At 40.0% G+C, this 20,546-nt stretch overlaps 1 protein-coding gene across 4 annotated transcripts; it reads right to left on the reverse strand.

Annotated features, from left to right (window-relative positions):
- Positions 1 to 1,805: 1,805 nt before the first annotated feature.
- Positions 1,806 to 6,759, reverse strand: irx1a (iroquois homeobox 1a). 4 transcript variants are annotated; one of them, XM_079503544.1, is made up of 4 exons: positions 6,252 to 6,759; positions 3,698 to 4,788; positions 3,290 to 3,367; positions 1,806 to 2,309 (listed from the first exon to the last, which is right to left on the reverse strand). In XM_079503544.1, the coding sequence occupies exons 1-4, from the start codon at positions 6,489 to 6,491 to the stop codon at positions 2,252 to 2,254; spliced, it is 1,467 nt and encodes a 488-aa protein (XP_079359670.1). In that variant the 5' UTR covers positions 6,492 to 6,759; the 3' UTR covers positions 1,806 to 2,251. The 4 variants fall into 4 exon arrangements, with proteins under 4 accessions (XP_079359670.1, XP_079359668.1, XP_079359669.1 ...); XM_079503542.1 differs by having other exon boundaries at positions 1,806 to 2,327; XM_079503543.1 differs by having other exon boundaries at positions 3,290 to 3,365; positions 3,693 to 4,788.
- Between the last annotated feature and the right edge of the window lie 13,787 nt (positions 6,760 to 20,546).

Consider the following 20,546-nt stretch of genomic DNA (forward strand, 5'->3'; position numbering starts at 1 on the left):
TTAGCGGGTGTGTGCATTTAAGTGACACAGATTTATGCGCAAATAAGGAAGGCATAATAACTGAACTGACCCCCTTTCCTCACAGGTAGAAACCAACAATAAGCATGAGTCAACACTGAACAAGAATATCCTTAAAAAAAGCCAGGGTTAGTCTGTAAAATCCTCTTTTATAATCTTTTGCACGACTTTTTAAAAACTTTAGTCAGAGATATAGCCTTGGATCAAACATTTGCAGATACGAAATAAGTAAAAGTCAGCTTCAATGAAATACATCTATTTGATCCAAAGCTATAGTCAGAGATACTTATTTTGATTCCAAACACGCTATACCATTGGAAAATGAATTGCTCAGGGAAGTCGTGGAAAGTAAGTGTCGCTTAGCTGTTCATAAATAAAATAAGTAATATTCCTTTAACAATTTGATGTTGCCTGCCTAACATAATTCAGGAAATACAGGAAAATACTGCCCACATTGTGTGTATATTTACCCCCTTTAAAAAAGTCCTATACTTTTATATCTGTAAGGTGAGAGTTAAATCTCTGTCGATTGTCATAAACAGCATCTGAAATATATTAATCGCCCATAGAGGTCGCTGTGATATTGCAAAACAGATGCGCATTAGTCACTCCACAGGTTTAAACCATTGAAATCCTTCACCCCCTGGAATAACTTTTGCTGACTTTTCTTGGAAAATGAGAACATTACATCTGCTATAAGCATACTGCCAATTTTATCATATGAGGGTATTTTGTTTTTCCAAAATTAATGTAACAGTAATGACTTGTCTTATTGTTTGGACAGCAGTCACACTTGTATTTTTATATTTAAGTGTTGTGAGTCGCGACATCACAATCTTATTGCCCCAGCTGATCGGTGCTAGTTATTAGTGTCTGTCAGGCTCGATGTATTTCAAACAATAGCAAAAAGCAAAATGTAAAAATACAATCTCACATCACAGCTTACACATTATTATCTTCAGCTCCTATTAGGCTACTGAAGCGAATCAATATTTGGTTTTGGTAACTGATGGGGGTGCAAAAGGAGCCGCCTCCATGCAGACTAATGATCATTATCAGACTGGCAACAGACAGGACCCCAAAACACTGATCCCTCTGGAAGGCTATAAAAAAAATGTCACCCAACCGGCCTTATATATAGCAGAAACCCTCCTTCCCGGAGAAAAAAAAAGAAAAAGAAAAAATATTAATAATTTATTATTGAATCGAGTTCTCTTTCTGACAGATTAGATTTTAACCATTTGATTTTGTTTGGACTGGGCGTTCCCATATTATTACTTAATGACGTTCCCAGCTGCTGCTGTCCACTTTGTGTCAGCAGCAACCATCTGGCCACTTATTAGCACCTCAATGCATCGACGCTGCTTCCCTCCCTCTCATCACCAGCACGGGGAATAACATTAAGCCTGCTTGCAGAACACCCCCGCTCCTTTCCAAAATAAATATTGAAAATACGTTTTGTTTAAGAAAATAATTTCCCTCGATAATTATAGTCTGATTAATAATAATAATAATAATAATAATAATAATAATAATAATAATAATGATAATAATAATAATAATAATAATAATAATAATAATAATAATAATAATAATAATAATAATAACAACAATAATAATAACAACAATCGTATTATTATTATGTCCTGCAGGTTTGTATCCCTTACACTTGTATCATAATCCCTTATAAATGTTGTTGCTGTTTTTTGTAATCATAATTCAAGTCTAAACATAATGAATCAAATCAACATCAGAAACAGAAACGAAAATATGAGCTGGGATATTCATTGGTTTTCTCTATAATTTCATTTCGTTTATTAGGCAAAATATACGATCTGGACAAATTCCGTCAACGCGCTATTTACAAATTTAAATCACTTGGTATTTACATTAAAGGAAGACACCAAAAAACACAAGATAGAGACGAAAATAAAAAGCCTACCAAACTGTCCCAGCCTGCCTGGGCAAAGTAGAGAGGAGGGAGAGGATATGGGCGCGATTATAGGCTACACAACAATAGAGGAAGTATTCCATCCATCCACAGGATATTACCAAATTAGCCATTTGTTCTGTACCGACTGAACGCTATACGCTGCATTAGGATATTTTTCATTGTCCCCCTTTTTTTTAGGAGTGTGTATAAAGTCTTTTCAGTCTTTCTTTCTTTCAATTCATTAATTTCTGTGTGCGTGTTGGATCCCGTGGCAACAGCAATCACACAGCTATGTCTTGATCAGGCCGAGGACAGGGCAGTGAGGACCCGTTGCGTTGCTTCTTGTTGATTCCTGGCGCTGGAAGGCAGAGAGAATCTAAGATAAGAATAACACAAAGGTATAGATAAATGCCATGCACGCTATATGTTCAGACAGCTTTCAATATGCAGTTGAAATGTCTAGACGATTTTCATTCTTTAGTGGGCCTATTATTTGTTTTCTTTTTACAACCCCCACCCTTCCCTCTATTTTTGATTCCCTTTGATATCAAATACATTTTAAATATATTTATGAGTTGATTACGTGGATATTATCAACAACTATAGCACAATGGCCATTAGTCCAGCATATAGACCTACAGCGGCTGGTCAAATAAATAAAAAAGAGAAAGCGAGTGGGGGGGAGAGAGGGGAGGGAGAGAGAGAGCGAGAGAGAGAGAGAGCGAGAGAGAGCGAGAGAGATTCGTACTAGTGAAGATTGTAGCACTTGAAACGCGGGGTAAACTTTTATGCTAGAACGCTCCCCTGGGCTGCAGGTTTCCCAGGGGTCTTTAGGGAAAGCACACAGCCCAGACAGAGCCCGTTTTCCTCAGTGACTTGATAAGTAGCCATACTCCCCCAAGAGGGAAGGAATTAAAGGGGGGCGGCATGAGACCCGAGGTCCCCCTGTCACCCTTAAAAGAATATGAGGCCAAATTGCCCATGTCGCAAATGGGCAAACTGTGTATATGTTATTTATAAAATCACATTTTAGCCTACACATATTTACTTTGGAAATTAAATAGGCCTATAACTTTTGAAAATGCAATTAGCTAAATTGTAAGAAACTATACATGCAAAGTTGCGGTACGTGTCCCATTCCTTATTTATTTTATCCCGAAGTTACAAATATAGGTTAATTAGTTAATAGGCTACAGCACAGATATCATTAAACAAAAACGATTACAGAGACGCATGTTGTTGTTGCAAATTATATTAATTAAATAAATACAGTTACAATATATGCACTTTGATAGCTCAGCCACAGAACATTATGTGTAAAAAAAATGAAAAGCTCACCTCTCATGGAGGGGTCGAAAGGAGGACTTCAGGGACTGTGTTGGAGGCGAATCAGTTCTTACACCGTTTTCATGGTCTAAAAATGAAATACAAGTAGCAATACATTAATTATCATTAGCTTTTTTTTTTTAATGTTGTGGATTAAACGTAGTTTTCTTGTGTTTGTATGTGTGTGTGTGTGTGTGTGTGTGTGTGTGTGTGTGTGTGTGTGTGTGTGTGTGTGTGTGTGTGTGTGTGTGTGTGTGTGTGTGTGTGTGTGTGTGTGTGATGTGTGTGATTGCTTGCGCACGAGCACGTTTAGCTGTTCCAAGTTCAGACTTCTATTAGTCTAAAAAATAGTGTTAAGCAAACGTGTTTGAGCTGCAGCACGAGGGGAATTAGAAGACAAGAAGAGCTATCTTACCTATGATGTGCTTAGGACTGTGGAGATCTAGGGGTGTCTTGCTGTCATTGCTGAGCGCTGCTGCAGATGTGACCGGTGACACCACGACCGATGTCGGCTGCTGCTGCTGGGTCTGCAAGTGGTGGTTATGGTGGTGGTGGTGATGGTGTTGGTTTACTCCCAGAAAAGACCTCACATTCAGCAGTGAGTTTTGGCCCAGGAAAGCGCCATTCGTCCAATTGTGGAACTTCCCAATCTGGCAAGTGTACAGTCCATGGCTGGGGAGGAAGGCCGGGTGCGTTTGGAGCTGGTGGTGAGGCGCCGAGGGGTGCGTGCCAGCTGGATGGCCCGACGGAGAGGTGGGCTTCTGCGTGGAATCGGGACTGGTGGCCGTCTCGGCTAATGACCATATTTTGGGTTTATTGTTAGCCGGGAGAGGAAAACTCCCGGGTCTGTCTGGGGATAAAACCCGCGTGTTGTTATTGTTACCATCCGACGTGTCCTTACTCCCGTGGTGAACCGATATGGCGCTCTTAGATTTGTCGAAGGCCTCGTGGGCCTGCTGCAGGGCGAAGGCCCGTCTTTTCTCCATGCTGTCCAGCTCCGCGCCACCCCTGTGCAGGTCCCTGTTCCCGTCGCTCGATTTATCATCGTCGTCCTCGTTGCTTTGATCCCCGTCGTTATCGTCAATTTTGTCTATGTCTATGCTCTCCAAATCGATCTCCTCCTCGTCTTCGTTTTTCTCCCCATCGTCGTCTCCGCTGCCGAACAAGTTCCCGTCCTCCTCCTCGTCCTCTTTGCTCCTGGCGCCCCACGTCACCTTGTTCTCCTTCTTGAGCCTCCGCCTGGCGTTGGCGAACCAGGTGGAGACCTGCGTCAGGGTCATCTTGGTGATGATGGCCAGCATGATCTTCTCTCCCTTCGTGGGGTACGGGTTCTTCCTGTGCTCGTTGAGCCAGGCCTTCAGCGTGCTGGTGCTCTCCCGGGTGGCGTTCTTGGGCCTGGCTGGGTCCCCGTACTGGAACTGGCCGTATGGGTAGAACGCAGGAGAGGTGCACTGGGCAGCGAAGCTGGCAGGATGGACGCCAGGGCTGTCCTTCAAGTCGTACTGCTGGCCCTTAACACATTATGGATATAAAGAGATCATTATGAGTTTGGGCCCTTGTATCTGCACACAAACAACACTCTGTATATGAGTTTAAAGGTTTTTAGGCATAAGAATTGTACATATCATGCTGATATCATGACAATTAATAATTAAAATGGATGTAATCGATAGGCCTAAATCCCGAGACAGCAAATGCACATGGCTCAAACTTTCCACGATGTTCTCAACTTGCCACATGTCACATGCTATGACGTCCGCGTCTATCACATTAAATTCCAAGTAGAGGCCTATATACAAATTATACAATTCTCTCTTTTCCCACTATATGTCATTTTAACAACGGTACTACACATACAAGTTGAGAAAAACAAAAAATCTCATGGCTCTATGATCCACAGACATCAACTCAGCGCCCAACAGCCAAATTCCCCTGCACACGCGCGCTTAACCTATGAGGTAAGCAGTTTGGATGTCTATGTGAAGTTATTACAGCATGCCATACGCTTGTCAGGCCCGTGCTCTACTTTTTACAATCACATACCATTTTGTCGCCTATATATATTCCCATACACACGATCAATCGTGTGGCTAATTATATGTAGGCCGATATTTCTTGTTTCATAGGCCTACTTCTATGAATTATGTCTTGACTGACAAGCATTTGCCCAGGGGGGCGTCGATATAGTCAGTTGTGAACCCGATGGCCTTGCTCGTTGAAGCGCTAACACTTATATTACTGTAAGTAGGCCTATATTTGATGTCTAGCCCAATCATATCCACAATATTTTTTGATATATATATATAAATGACACTATAGACCTAAATATATTACTTTCTTAAAATCGCAACGCAATGGAACGGCAGTCTACCATAAGTATAAGACACACACACACACACACACACACACGGTAATTAAGGACATATTATTATAGTAGGCCAATACACATTTATTAATAATGATTTAGTCTATACAAAACCACTTTCCATAATCTGATTTGTATAGCACTAAAATGCAGGCCATATAAGTTGTTAGCTTTATGTCGGATAAATAAAACATCCCGTTATTGGTGTATAGGCTTCTTTAAACAGCAGCTCATTCCAGCATTATATAATAATAATATATGCATGGGTAATGTTTGTAATAAATATTAGGCTACTTTGCATCAGGTAAACAAATGATCAAGCGAGCAAAACAGGATCTTAAACAGTAAACAACAACTGAGCTTTCAAGCTAAACAAGCAAATACAACTACCAAAACCTTAAGAAAACCCTTTGCTATTAAACATTGGGGAGGAATAAATTATTTCCAGGCAAGAATCGTTAATCCTCTCCTGAAAGCTATATCTTTAAACAGCAGCATTATTTTTCAGACGTGCGCGTCCATTTTCCCCAGAACCTTTACATAGCTTTATAATATATAAATAATTATGTAGGATATGCTAAAATAACATAAACATAAACACAGTCTTACCATTTGGGAGAAGAGAGCTAAGTCCGCGCTGGTGTAAGGCAAAAAAGCACTATAGTTGTGAGCATACGGGTTGGCATACATGCCCAACACCGATGAGACTGCTGCCGCTGCTGCAGACGGGCTTCCCCCGATGTCGGCGCTCCCTCCGCGGGACGAGGGCGTCAGGACCCCCGGTCTCTCGCTCCCGTAGACTTGGGAGGCACTTAAGTACTGCGGGTAGCCCAACTGGGGGAAAGACATTTCCACCACCTTAATCTGCACAGCTAAATCGCCAGGAGAAAACCGTGCGTAAAAAGTGAGAGCCCGCGAACAAGAACCCCCAAAGAAGTCAAAGTGTTCAAGCCACACCAGGAGACAAACCGTGTGGTAAAAGGTAAAGTAAAAACAACCGCTCTTCTCCTTAAATCTCGGCTTCTCTCTTTTCTCCCCCCTTCTGCAAGTCCACTGGATGTGATCTGATCAACAATTGAGCTCCAACTGACGTGCCTGCCCCGAGGTCTCGGGCTGATCTCTCAGATACAATTTGAAGTTGATGCTTTGATTGGCATTCCTACTTGAGCCTGCAAGCTCCTCCTCGTTCGGAGCATGTGGATAGAGCATTGGCTGGGGCCACTCTCCGCGTGTATGGAGTATTGTATGTTAAATGTTCAGCATTAGACTCCATTCACCGAAGCTTTGATTGTTGTATGACAACCTGTCTACACGATTTTTTACAGCTGTCCGACATAGGGGGGAAGTAAACCCGACTGAAGAAGGAACTTACTTTGAATAGATTTAAATTATAATTAACAGGGAAGATAGCCTACTATACTCCACAGAGGGACATTTGGTGTTATCGCGGGCTGCCTGGTGCGTCTATTTAATTTACAGATCGGGTGATGGTTCGAAATGCTTTCAATTAGCGTGCTACTGAAAATAATCAAAATTAACTTAACGGTTTTCACTCTTTTTGTGTGTGTAATTAGGCTACAGTGTTGTGTTTTCCTGATCTGAGATTATTTAAAACTAAAACTTTCAGAGCGAGGTAAAGAATATAGGCCTATAGTTTATCTGTGATTATTGAATAGCCCATATTGTAATCTATGTTTGTATTTACTGATGATACAAAAACTATATTTTCAAGTTTTGACTGCGGTATCTAATTATTATGAGCTATAGGTGTATAAAGCTGTATCTATACACAATTTAAGATACTGTTTAGTTTATCTTGATCTAGCTTAAGTTTGTTTGTCTTATTGGTTTAATTTAGTTAAATATATATCTCTCTCACTCTCTCACGCACACACTTGCGCCGTGTGCCACGCACGCACGCACGCACGCACGCACGCACGCACGCACGCACGCACACACACACACACACACACACACACACACACACACACACACACACACACACACACACACACACACACTCTCTCTCTCTCCCTCTCTCTCTCTCTCTCTCTCTCTGTCAGGCGTGAGTATATGCTATATGCGTGCGAGAGCGCGCACACGTGTGTGGACTTAAACCAGATTGCAGTTGTCTTTCTTTGCATTGCAACAACAAAAGCTCTTAAACGTTTACGTGTTTGGAGTGAATTGGAATGATGAAAAACAACTTTCTTTAACACCATGTTTCTTTAACACCATCTGCAGGGTTTTATACTCTCAATTTTATTCAAAACAGAGTATGCTATATGCCCCATTTTCATCATGGTTATTTGCTGTTGAAAATGTACGACTTTTTCTGCCCAAGAAAAACTTAGCCCTGCAGAAAAGTCACTTCTCAACAATGGTCGAACTGACTTTATAAACCTGTCATTTATTCACTTGTAAACCAGCCTATTGACGTAATTTAGAAGTTAAAATCAGATTTTTTATATAATTTATAGTATAAGAGGCAGTTGGCATAGTCTACGGTATTAATAACTTTTTACATGTTTATTTATGAATTATTGACAAACAATAATTTCACAAGCATCTTTGGTCATATAGGGTATAGAAAAAATAATTAAATTAATTAGAAGGCTATAGCTATATAGCAGTCTTTTTCAAATTTCTAATCCAGGAAAACATGTTCGATAATTTATCACCCATGCAGCAATCAAATTGTGCCGATCTTGACAGGTGGTCTTCACCTGTATACTCTGATGTTGTTAATGTTTTAAGCAGTTGGTTTATATTTATTTTCTTCTTCTTTTTAATCACCCAAACTCCCAAACCGTGGTGGTTGGTGGTTGGGGATTGTGCAGATTTAACGCCTTAACGACAGAACCCGAGAAGTCAGTAGATTTTGATCTGCACCAGATGGCTCCGAGTGGATATTGCGAGCACGGAGGACGTGTTAAAAATATCTGAGGGGTACTGATGGTAATCTGCGGAACACATCAGAAAGGAGGGGAGGAATGGCAATTGTGATAACCCGCTGGAAATGTGCGGAGGGTCTAAAGAGGATGGTGGTGGAAGTAGTAGTGACAGTGACAGTGACAGTCTGTGTGTGTGTGTGTGTGTGTGTGTGTGTGTGTGTGTGTGTGTGTGTGTGTGTGTGTGTGTGTGTGTGTGTGTTGTGTACACACGCGCGAGAGTGAGTTATGGCGCAAAAAAAGTGCACATAATTTAACGGACTTCTAAGGAATAATATTTGAAACAATATTGTAATGGACAAGCGAAATAAAGTTACACTTTTCAATATAGCCTAGGCTACTTAACTCAATGCACTGGACGTGTGGCCTATATATTTCGGGACTTATTGTATGTGTGTGTGTGTGTGTGTGTGTGTGTGTGTGTGTGTGTGTGTGTGTGTGTGTGTGTGTGTGTGTGTGTGTGTAACTCTTCCTCTCAAAGGCCAGAAATGTAACTCCTCCTGGCAAACAATGGCACGTGGTGAGGGCAGTAAAACTCATTCAGCGTCAACTGATTTATTGGCTCTTGTTAAAATCTCATTACCACCACAAGTCCCCTCAACTTCAAGCAGGAGAGCAGTCAGTTAACACGGAAATGTTAACTGACTGAAATGTTGAATCCTTTCATTGTTCGCTCATCTAAACTTGCACAGTGTTCGCTTTTAGAAATATTTCCTCGAAACAGATGGGTGCTTTCGCCATCTGCATCAGACTGGATGGATATAGCTTACTCTCGTGCGCGCGCGCAACGCACGCACGCACGCACGCACGCACACACACACACACACACACACACACACACACACACACACACACACACACACACACAGCCTGTGTAGGCCTATAGATATAATTTATTCATGGTAATTCATAAGCTTTTATATCATGCCTATATATCTTTATTAATTATGTTGTGTTATATAGCTATTTCGATTCACCTTTATTGTTTTTATATGTGTTTTATAAATGTAGGCATAGCTTACGATATATGTTACATATTGTCATCTTTTGTCAGCAGTATATAGGCTAGGCTATAATAAGCTATAACCTATTATATTTTCCGCACAGGTTAACTTGAATAAGCTACATATCCAAAAAAGAGTTCAGTATATTTTGTGGAAACTATGATAGACTCTTGCTCCTCCTCCTTCTCTCTCTCTCTTCCTCTGTCTGTCTGTCTGTCTGTCTGTCTGTCTGTCTGTCTGTCTGTCTGTCTGTCTGTCTGTCTGTCTGTCTGTCTGTCTGTCTGTCTGTCTGTCTGTCTGTCTGTCTGTCTGTCTGTCTGTCTGTCTGTCTGTCTGTCTGTCTGTCTGTCTGTCTGTCTGTCTGTTTGGAGTTTGAAGAACTATACTGCAAGCTGCCTGCAAGTAAGTTTACATTCTAAGTTAGGACCACCACTTTTCAGCCACTACTTGCTTTTTTTGAGGGGCGCTAGCCCCTACTATATCCTAGCTTTTGGTGTCTGTCCACAAACTTTGTCCTGCACAAACATTAAATTCCCATTGACAATAAATTGACAATAGACAGTGTCTATTTTACATTATGATGATGTACGATGATAAGAATGCCCCTCACTTCACATGGGTGTGATTTAAAAAAAAAACTTTATTTAGATTTGAACAATACAAGACATCAAATGACAGAAAAATAAGCTTAGCAATATATTCAGCCACTACTTGTTGATGCAGGAGTGGTAGAGAACCAACAATTTCTACTGAATAGGGCTACGCCAGTCACATACAAATCACAAACACATACATGTACACATTTATTTCCTTCCGGGCAAATAAGGGCCCTATTGCACGCCATACCCAAATATGCCTAAACATTTTTGGCATTTTTTACTATTTTGAAAAAAAAAACATTTAAAAATAGTTAGCTCACAACGTGCCGATGCAGATCGATGATTTACACCATTTTAAAATGTTTTTATAAAATAGTAAGAAACTCCCCAAGCATTTGGACATAGTAAGGTGCCGCACAATATACAGGTGGGCCCTAAGTGTATGGATTTAAGTGGTTAATGTTGAAGTCCGTGAATCATCCTGATTTCACTAATTTGTCCTCCCCCTCTGGTGGCAAGACATATTGCAACTGCTTCTCTCAGTCTCAAAAGGGGGAAAAAAAAGAAAGAAAACGATGCCTCAGGAGTAAGTTGCCCCCACACTTTGCTGTCTTCACACCAAGTTTATCTTCTCTCTTTTACCTTGCTTGATTTAGATATACTGTCATTTGTTTATTATTCTAATGTTTTTTATGGAAATGTTCTAACCTGTCTTAATCGCAACCAAATCAATAAGACGCTATCGGACAATATATATCGGTATATGGGTTCTATACATCCAGATATTTTATAGCTCAATCTGGTTTTGATAGAAATAAACGTGTCACTCCAGGCAAAGAGTTTGCTTTTGTCCTCCTACCCACACAGTCAACAATTTATTTTCATTATTTAGGCCCATGATGAACACTATACTGCACAGCAAATGTTCATTTATCCATTTGTAATGACTCTGAGTTTGAACAAATTGTGACCTTAATGATTACATTTGTAGTGCACTCTCAGAGTTAAATGAACACTGAGATGATTTGGCCCTATCATCACGTGCCTCCATGACTCCAGTGGAAGTCAAAGGGAGTGAACCCTACATTACAATAACATCAGTTATGTTGACAGTTGGCTACTACTGCAGAGGTCAAGGGTGTCTCGGAGAACTAATAACAGTGGTGAAAGATAGTCTTTTCCTGCCGCTGGGAGTGCCAAAGTTGAGGTGAGGTTAAGAATCCGCAGAATGTCCCTTTTGTGCTTTTCGCACAGATTATCAAATTACGTGTCGAAACCAAAACACCTTTTCCCCGGACAGAGAAGGCATGAGATGAATATGAATGATATCAACAGACCATCACAACTGTCCCCATTAATGCCATTCATGCGAGTGCACACACACACACGTGCACACACTCACACACACACACACGTGCACACACGCACACGCGCACACGCACACGCACACGCACATGCACACGCACACGCACACACACACACACACACACACACACACACACACACACACACACACACACACACACACACACACACACACACACACAAGCACGTCACATCAGATCAGATCAGGCCTGCATTACAGCGTCAAAACTACTTGGCTGTAGGCGAGGTAAGAGGACTGCTAGTATTAAGCCAGGAGACATTTGATACAGAGACAACTGCACCACACCTATAGGTAAGGAAGCCAGGAATTTCCTGAGTAATAAAAGAGGTCTATTCTAGGTGTCAGAAGGTCAAGATGTTATGTACTTGACAGTTAAACACTTGAGGGGTGGTTCTCCATCAGATTTGACATGCCATAAACCACTTGAGCTCAAAATGTTCCTATAATATTAAAGGTGTGTAGCTGTTGAACTTGAATGTTCAGCTCTGTTGCCAAAATAGTGTGTGCTTTTAGTCATACGGTATATGTCAGAAGTGATATACATGCTAACCACGGGAAGGCTGTGGTAGTATCAGTTTACTACACACTGATGCAGATGAATTAACCTGCATGAATATATGGAAAGAATAACACATGTATATATTTTGTGAGCACTAAATTAGATCTATTTCTTAAATAATGTACTTACAGGGCTGCAGTGACAAGCAATGTAAAGAACAAACATTATTAACAAAACGTCTGTTCGGCCATCCATTGACTACTTTAGTTCCAAACAAGAGAACTTGCATGGAAAACAACGGGTTGGATCACCATGGAATTTGCTGTGCAACTTCATGACCCCAGAGGATGCATCATTCAGATTGCAGCAGAGACATCGAAAAACATATACCAGTACAGGACAACTTCTGGCAAATTATAATAATAAACATTTTAGTATAGCTCTTTTTGAGACCATGGGTTACAAAGTACTTTACAAAATCCTATATTTAAATTAGCTTAAAGCTGCACAATACCTTGGATATTGATTAGCCCATTATTCTTCTTCTTTTTTTTTTTTTTTACCATTGAGCTAATAGAGCCTGCCTGCTTGCTCAGGGGATACATTTAATCTTGACCATCAGGTCAAAATTCGTGTGAGATGAACTTTGACGAGTGTGATGTAGGTCTAGATTTGAGGGCTGAATAGCGACCCGAACCTCTAGTAAGGTAAAAACAGCAGTAACATAATAATAAAGAAGTGGTGGGACAATTACCTCTGTTCTTATGAAGATTAAATACCCCAAAAAACATATTTGAATTCAGCAGGATTATCTATTCCACCAAACGTTAATTATGCTCCTGTTAAAAATGAACTTCTACTGAAAACACAGGGATTACTTCATCCTAAAACAGAGGCAAATTCACCTGGCTTCTTAACCACACGCCACAAAAAAGGCAATAGCCAAGGATGTGACTTTTTCCTCCCTGAGGGCACTCTCAGGGGTGGGTAATAAACGGGTGGGCTCAGATTTTGATGTGGTTAGGGGCCGAGGGGAGAGAAATGTGAGAAGGGGTGTTAATTGTTTTGGCTCTTTGCTGGGGAAACATATCAACATTAGATCTAATGGAGGTTAAAGACTCTCATTGCCATCGGGCTGGAGCTAATGAATAGCTAGCTAGACGGTTAGAGGAAGAGAAGGGGGCGGAAGACTGCTTGACTTAATGTAATGTTTACTGGCCTTTTAAAGGTTTTTACAACATTGAGGTGGATGATTCAATGAGGCAATGACTTAAGGGATTAGCAGCACTAAGAATTCATTATGCTACTTTATTTTGAAATCAATATTTCAGATGAGGGATCTATAATTATAAGCACAGTTATTTGTAGCCACAATGGGAGCCCTCAAGGATAACCATGGATTCAGCAATTAATATCTCCACTAAAGGTCAACCATTTCCTCGTTACTATTAAGTGTACAAAAACCTGTTGCATACATGTCTTCGAAAGACAAGTGTCAGTACTTGTATTTCCAAGACTCTGCAAGTACTTGGACACAGAAGTGAGGACTGCAGAAGCTAATCAACCAATTTGGCAATCCATAAACTAATTCCATTATTGTTGTATGGTAACTTCTCCGTGAATAACTGGCCTCAATGCTTATGCGGCAGCTATGCTCCGACACAATAGTGTATGTAGACAGCGGCACAATTCAATTGCAGATGTATGCAAAGTACAGTGAACATGTCAAATGTACAAGAAAAGACTGCACACAAAGAGAAACACTGATATCAAAGTTTTTCCTTTGTTCCAAGCATAATTTTATGCTAAATCTGACTTTGGGCCCAAACATTGGCTTGGAAATATTCATACGATTAAACATCCCAATTCAAATGTGTATTTGTAGACCCAGAACTTGAAAAAATGTGAACTTGGAAAAAAATATGCAAATCTTCTTTTAGATGATAGAATTCACACTTTCATTTATCAACTGAGTTAATTGAATTTTAAGGAAGGGCCTTCTCGGGGAAAAAAAGGATGTGTATACAGAAGTATTCTTTTGAAATTACACGCTTTGATTGTGGCAGAAAGGACAGACATCATCATACTATAATCATCATCATCATCATATCATCATCATATCATCATACTATAATTCAGTCAATGTCTGTCTGAATGAATGAATGTGTGTCAGAAACACCGCCGTATCTCCTCACCACCTGCACCAATCGCTCCCACTTTTCACACAGGCATTGACCATAATAATATTGAGGTCTTAACGAATCCCTTTTTTTGATTGTACACATTAATGATTACTAATGAATTTATTAGTGAATTAAAAACGCACCCAAGGCGCAGTACCCCGGCGGCCACAAGGGGGTGGGGGGCAATATCTCGGGTAAGGGCTAGTATAGATAAAATGATCAACAGACAGCGAGACAAATGTAATTTTAACGAGGGGGTTGCTTTTATCAGTTATCATGGCGTGATCTTCTTGTATTGATGTGGTGTTTGTACCAACACTTGATAGTGGTTGAAACCTGCTGTGTATTGCTGGAGATCTGCTCCCCAGGCCACTTGTGACCTGGAAAACCAAAATATATGACATTTTGGTCAGTCCTCAAAAATTCAATAACTGTGAATTAATGTTTCAGAACTTTACAGTAGGGTACTGTACTATACTTTACTATGCCAAACTGTACTGTACTGTACTGTACTGTACTGTACTGTACTGTACTGTACTGTACTGTACTGTACTGTACTGTACTGTACTGTAGTCTAATGTGATATAAGTCCATACTATATTATACTTTATCAAGGCTTTATCATGGCTTCTTTATCATGGCTTTTGTGTTATGTAACCATTAATGTAAGTATTGTTTGAACATTTCAATATTGTGTATTCTGAGGACCAATAGAGACAGTTTTGTATGCATTCATGGGTTAATGAGTAAATAAGGGTTAACAAGGGATCATAAGCTAGAAGTATACAGGAACAAACTGTTATACCATCTTAGTGGTGTAGAATAGAGGGTATGCGTGTGACATCATCACCAAACCCGGAAGTTATGCAGGAATACCTACTGAGTGGCAAAAAACTACTTTCTGGCCTTGACAGCCCATTCATCCACACAGAAAATTCCTATCTGATTGCATTAAACAACGTTAAACAATGTTAAACTCACTTTGCATGTTGCTTTGCCACTCGATTTGCCACTCGATGTACCATTCACTTTTAGCATGCGCATACCCTCTATAACTGTAGATAGTTGCACAGCTCTTTGTACATTTAGGTAGTAATGTGTGGATTTATAAAACAAAGCATTATATTTCCTCTTTCCGATAGCTCATGTTACTTCTAACTGTTTTCTTTTTTGTGTTGTTGTTGTAAGCAACACAAAAACAAGGACACAGCTTAGAAGATTATAGTGTTTTAACCTTCATTCAGGCTGTGGTTTATTTCAGGCATTTTCAAATCATTTTGAATGTCATAATGTAGATTGAAATATGAGAAGGAAGGCTTGATTAGTGATGTACTGTGACAATGACTATACTCACTAGAGAGCGCAACATTTTTACATAGTTATAATGGGTAGTTGTTTAGTTTTACATCTCAACAACCTTGTTCTCTTGTCTGCTCATTATAACCAGTAAGAAATCATTGTAGCTCCTTGTATTTTCTGTTTGCTAACATTGAAAATGGAACACACCAAAGCGGTAGCAAGCTGTAACAATTATGATATGGTTTTCTTAGGCCATGTCCATATGAATGCGGACACATTTGAAAATGCTATTTTTACAAGTTTTCCATCCACTCTCTATGCAGGAATATTGCTTGCAGAGTATGCAAAACTATGTTTAGCAACAAACAATCAATTTAGTAGCAAGGAAATCTTTTAAAACAAATGGGGTGTTTGGTTAGATCCTGGATCAAATCACAAGCACATGCCAGCGTTTTGCCCATCCACACTATTAACACAAGATCAGCAAAATCCAATTTGGAGAGATTTTGAAAATATCCGTTTTTGTTGGTTGAAAGATTTGTGTGGATGTACAGTATATGCATTTCCAAGCCTCACTGAGAGTTTTATTCCTAACCCAGTGGTGAGAAAGAAGATGAGCTCAAAAACATACAGTAGGCGCAGATTCAGTGGGTAGCCTACTTTGGGCCCGAGCAGCGGTGGAAAATGCAGGAAAATGCACTTGATGGGTCTACTCATTTGCGCCAGCTGGTCGGGACTACATTTACATTGATTTGATAGTAAAGTCCACCCAGCATACACTGCATGGCATATTGGCATAGCCTGCATTGCAAAAAAGCTGACCCACACTCTGAAAGTCAGATTAGCCTCTAGGTGTAGAGTCAGACTGAAATTCTAGTCTTGAGAAGAAGCCTGCCTAGCGACCTTTCAAGATGCACTGTAGTGGACATTCTGAAAGGGTTTTGCTTTGAGAATTATATTGATAGCGATCACAAAAAATATGGTCAAGCTTGCACTGACTGTCCTGTAACAACCTGCATGCAGCTTAGAAAGGTAGGAAGTTAAAAGGAAGTTAGACTGGTTATTTAATTATGAAGTATTTAGGACAGCACAGTTTGTTTCTAGAGCCTGGAGTAGAAGACAATCCCAGCTCTTCAAGTAGGTACATGTGTCTCCTGTCACAGGCCTAATGGTGTATTTTATTTTATGTTATATATTATGTAATCTGCTCGTAAGGATCTGGAGTGTCAGTTTGGTATTCAATTGATCATTGTTTGCAAACCGTCATGTCGGTTTATTGTTATTGTAATTGTTCATGTAAACTGTAAAAAGTGTCCTGTAAGTCCATATGGGCTGGGCTTCTTCGGAAGCATGACACTTAAATAAAGAATCAATCAATCAATCAATCAGGTAGGTAATAGAAAGGCATTTTTCAGGCAAGCAAGACTGAACCATGTTGCTGATTTCAACTATTATTCACAAGAAAATGTGTCACTAAATATGAACCTGTCTGTAATTGCATATGATTTAAACATATGGCTGCCAACTGCCAAGGGTGATGGACTGCCCACAACAATCGCTATAAATATATTGTTTGTGGAAACTCAAGTGGAGAGTCCACACCACAACTATAAGGAAAATATCTGTGCGGAACTGCGGATGCTCACTTAATTATCATTATAGTTCAGTCAGACCACTCAGGAATAGATTTAACCAATATTTATTATAGAATGAGAATACAAGTGTGCACATAATATTTTATCTTGGCGTTCGGCTCTGCTACATTTTTCTCCCTGCTCGGCACAATCAAACACCATCATTAAACATTAAGAGCAGGGAGATAGATATACAATAAAACCCCCCATGGTGAACATAAATAACAGCACACGGGTGGTGCTGGGGTGGTGGTGGGTGTAAACATCACATAACAACAAACAGGAACCAGTGGTCATGTGACTGGGCTGCGCCATGACACTTTCATGGGAGCCGGAAGTTTGGCAGAATGCACTGGAGTAAATGAGAGCTCAGTGACCAACCAGCTCATGAACAAACATTATTTATGAATGACTGAGACCTTTTGAAAAGTAATCACTTCTGGAAAATAACAGAAGACATGTAACACATTATTGTCTGCTGTGTTGCTTTTCAATGTGTACACTGTGTAATTTTTATAGAGGTATGGTATCTAAAGAGCACAAAGTACCTTTCTGAACGTACCAAGTATCGCAAAACTTCCCACCGTTTCCTGTCTGGCAGCCAAATCTCGCGATACTGCTGTTCGCTGCTGCTGTTTAGATCCTCAGATAAAATTATATACTGTGCACTCTGTGCACATCGAAAAGTAAGTGATTAGAAAACAACCTGTGATATGTCTTCTTTTATATTCCTGAACCGATTATATGACAAGGTCTCAATTGTTCATAAATAATGTTTGTTATGAGCTGGTCCAGCCGGCTCCATTCACTGCCATGTATTCATTGCACTTCCGGTGTGAGTTTGGCTCCTGAAAGTGTCCATGAAAGTGTCATGGCGCAGCCCAGTCATGTGACCACTTCTCTTCCTTCTCAAAGCTTCCTTGGTCTAGTCTAGGAAAAATAAAGAGGAAGGTGCACGGAGGTGCGGTCAGGGCTCCTGCGGTAGGTTTGCACATGTGCAGTGTAAACAGGAACTGCGATGGAGTGTTCCAGCAGAGGTGCTAGAGGTGCATGAGAGTTGCTGACCCCTGAAATAATAAAAAGGATATAAAAAAAAGAGAATAGTACAATTTTGTTTTTATTTTAAAAAGTACATCAATTTCATAACTGTGGAAAATAAATTGTGTATAACAGACTGAAAGATAAAGGACAAGTACATTTACTAAATGTTAATGTTTTTGTATATTTTCCTTTGTGGATTTTCCATGTTATTTTGATGCTCGCTTTGATTGTAGTACATGTGTCAAACTTTTATTTTTGTGAAATGACAAAGGAACATGGATACTGTTCATTCAAGTGCTGTGGATGATATAAAACATTTGAAAAGGGAAGGGTGACTGCTGTTTAATTCTCAACTGTTCTGGATCTCATTATTTACATCACAAGTTATGAGCTTTCTATCTAGCACCTCTGCTAGAACACTCCATCATCGCACCTCTGTGCACATTCCTCTTTAATGTTTCTAGGGTCTAGTGAGCTTAAGTAGCCCGCCCAATTGGTCAGCTGACTGCCACATCAGCGAATGACATGTGGGTCTTGCACACACTGAATACACCCACATAGCAATGCAGCATATAACCTAACCCCTTGAGTATATGAATGCGCCCTTGCCTTCCTTGTAAATAAATAATACCAATAACGAGTGAAAAACTTATAAAACAAATGTAATTTTGTTGGTCCCTTGTCTCTCTCTCTCTCTCTCTCTCTCTCTCTCTGTGTGTGTGTGTGTGTGTGTGTGTGTGTTTGTGTGTGTGCGTGTGTGTGTGTGTGTGTGGGTGTGGGTGGGTGTGTGTGTCGCTGTTCATTCCCCATGGTGCTGAAATGTGTGCATTTGGCAACTTTCTTTTACAACAAGTATGTAGGCTATGATTATTGCAATTCATGTTGTTGGGTGTGTGGTATTCAACTATTTGAGCATGCACCATATAATCATATGTCAAACCCTATACTCTCAAAAGTATGCTACTTCTGTGTTGACTTCTACTATCTCGTTAGCCGTTTGCTAACTGGAATGGAACTCTGGTAATGGTATTCATAACATTATCAGCTTACTTTTCTGTGATTATTTTTTTACAGTCTGGAACTGAAGTTTTCAGGCATCTAGAACAGAGTTGGTCTGCATGTACGTCCCCTGTATGACGTGGGGAGCTTCTGGTCTGAAACATGAAGCAACTGCAGAAGTATCTTATACTTGTATTCTATGTAATGCCAGCAGGCCAGTGGAGCACAACTTCACTGGTTGGAAAAATAAGTTTGATTCTATGGAAGTTAATGGGGAAATTACCCTAATCTCATTTGATTTTTACCCTATACTTGATTTATTACGTCAAACAATAAACATTTTCATAACCAGAGAATATACTGTGATATCATGATAGAAGTGGCAGAGTTATCTCCCCATCTCCACCCTCTCATCCAAATATGGTCACTTCTGGTCGCAAAGAGCCATGACGATGGTGATGGTCAATTTTCTGATTTGTTTTTCACTTCACAAACATAATGGGTGATGATGTGACATGTAACTCTGTCCACTCATATTTTCGTCTATAGATACAGTATGAGTGTCCCTGCCAAAGTATAGGCTACCAATTACTGCAAACTACACTGCTGCTACACCAATCACAGTTTCGACAAAAGTAGACCAGACCTTTTGAAAATTACTCCTTCAGATTCTGTCCAAAAAATGGTTACACACTATCTCTATAGTCATGTGTTCAAGAGCGATCTGTCTGATATTTTATATTCCATCATAATTGGCTAACATTGGCTTTCAAAGTTTGCAGGATTGGCCCGTTTTGAACAAAAAGCCTCAAATCATGAATGCAGCGTGCAATTTACGTGAAATCTTTCACGGACTTTCCGACTAAGCTGAGGAATATATCCCACCCTTTTCACAGTGGCCTGTTATAGCGCCACCAACAGGTGGATTGTTTTTGGAACAAAATGCCTCAAATCATCCAATTGCCATCAAAAGCATAAAAACAAATGGAACCCTTTTCACATTGGCCTATTATAGCGCCACCAGGAGGTCACATCCTGACCTGCCCTGGTGGAGATCTGTGCCCCAAGGGACACTTTATCTACCGTAGTTGTTTTCTTGTTTGTACCGAGATATTTAGTAAAATGAAGGTTGTGTGGAGAATTATTACTATTTTTTATGTTCAGGGTAGAAAATAAAAGAGAAAGAACTGAAATCTATTGTAATAAGTTTCACAAACAATTTCCTCAAAATGGCATTGAATCATGAATTTACATTTATATTTGTACAACGTTTTGTGCATGCTGATCTTTTGAGATAAATTATACTAA

Source organism: Electrona antarctica (genome assembly GCF_951216825.1).
Source record: "Electrona antarctica genome assembly, chromosome: 6".
In the NCBI taxonomy this organism is placed as follows: Eukaryota; Metazoa; Chordata; class Actinopteri; order Myctophiformes; family Myctophidae; genus Electrona; species Electrona antarctica.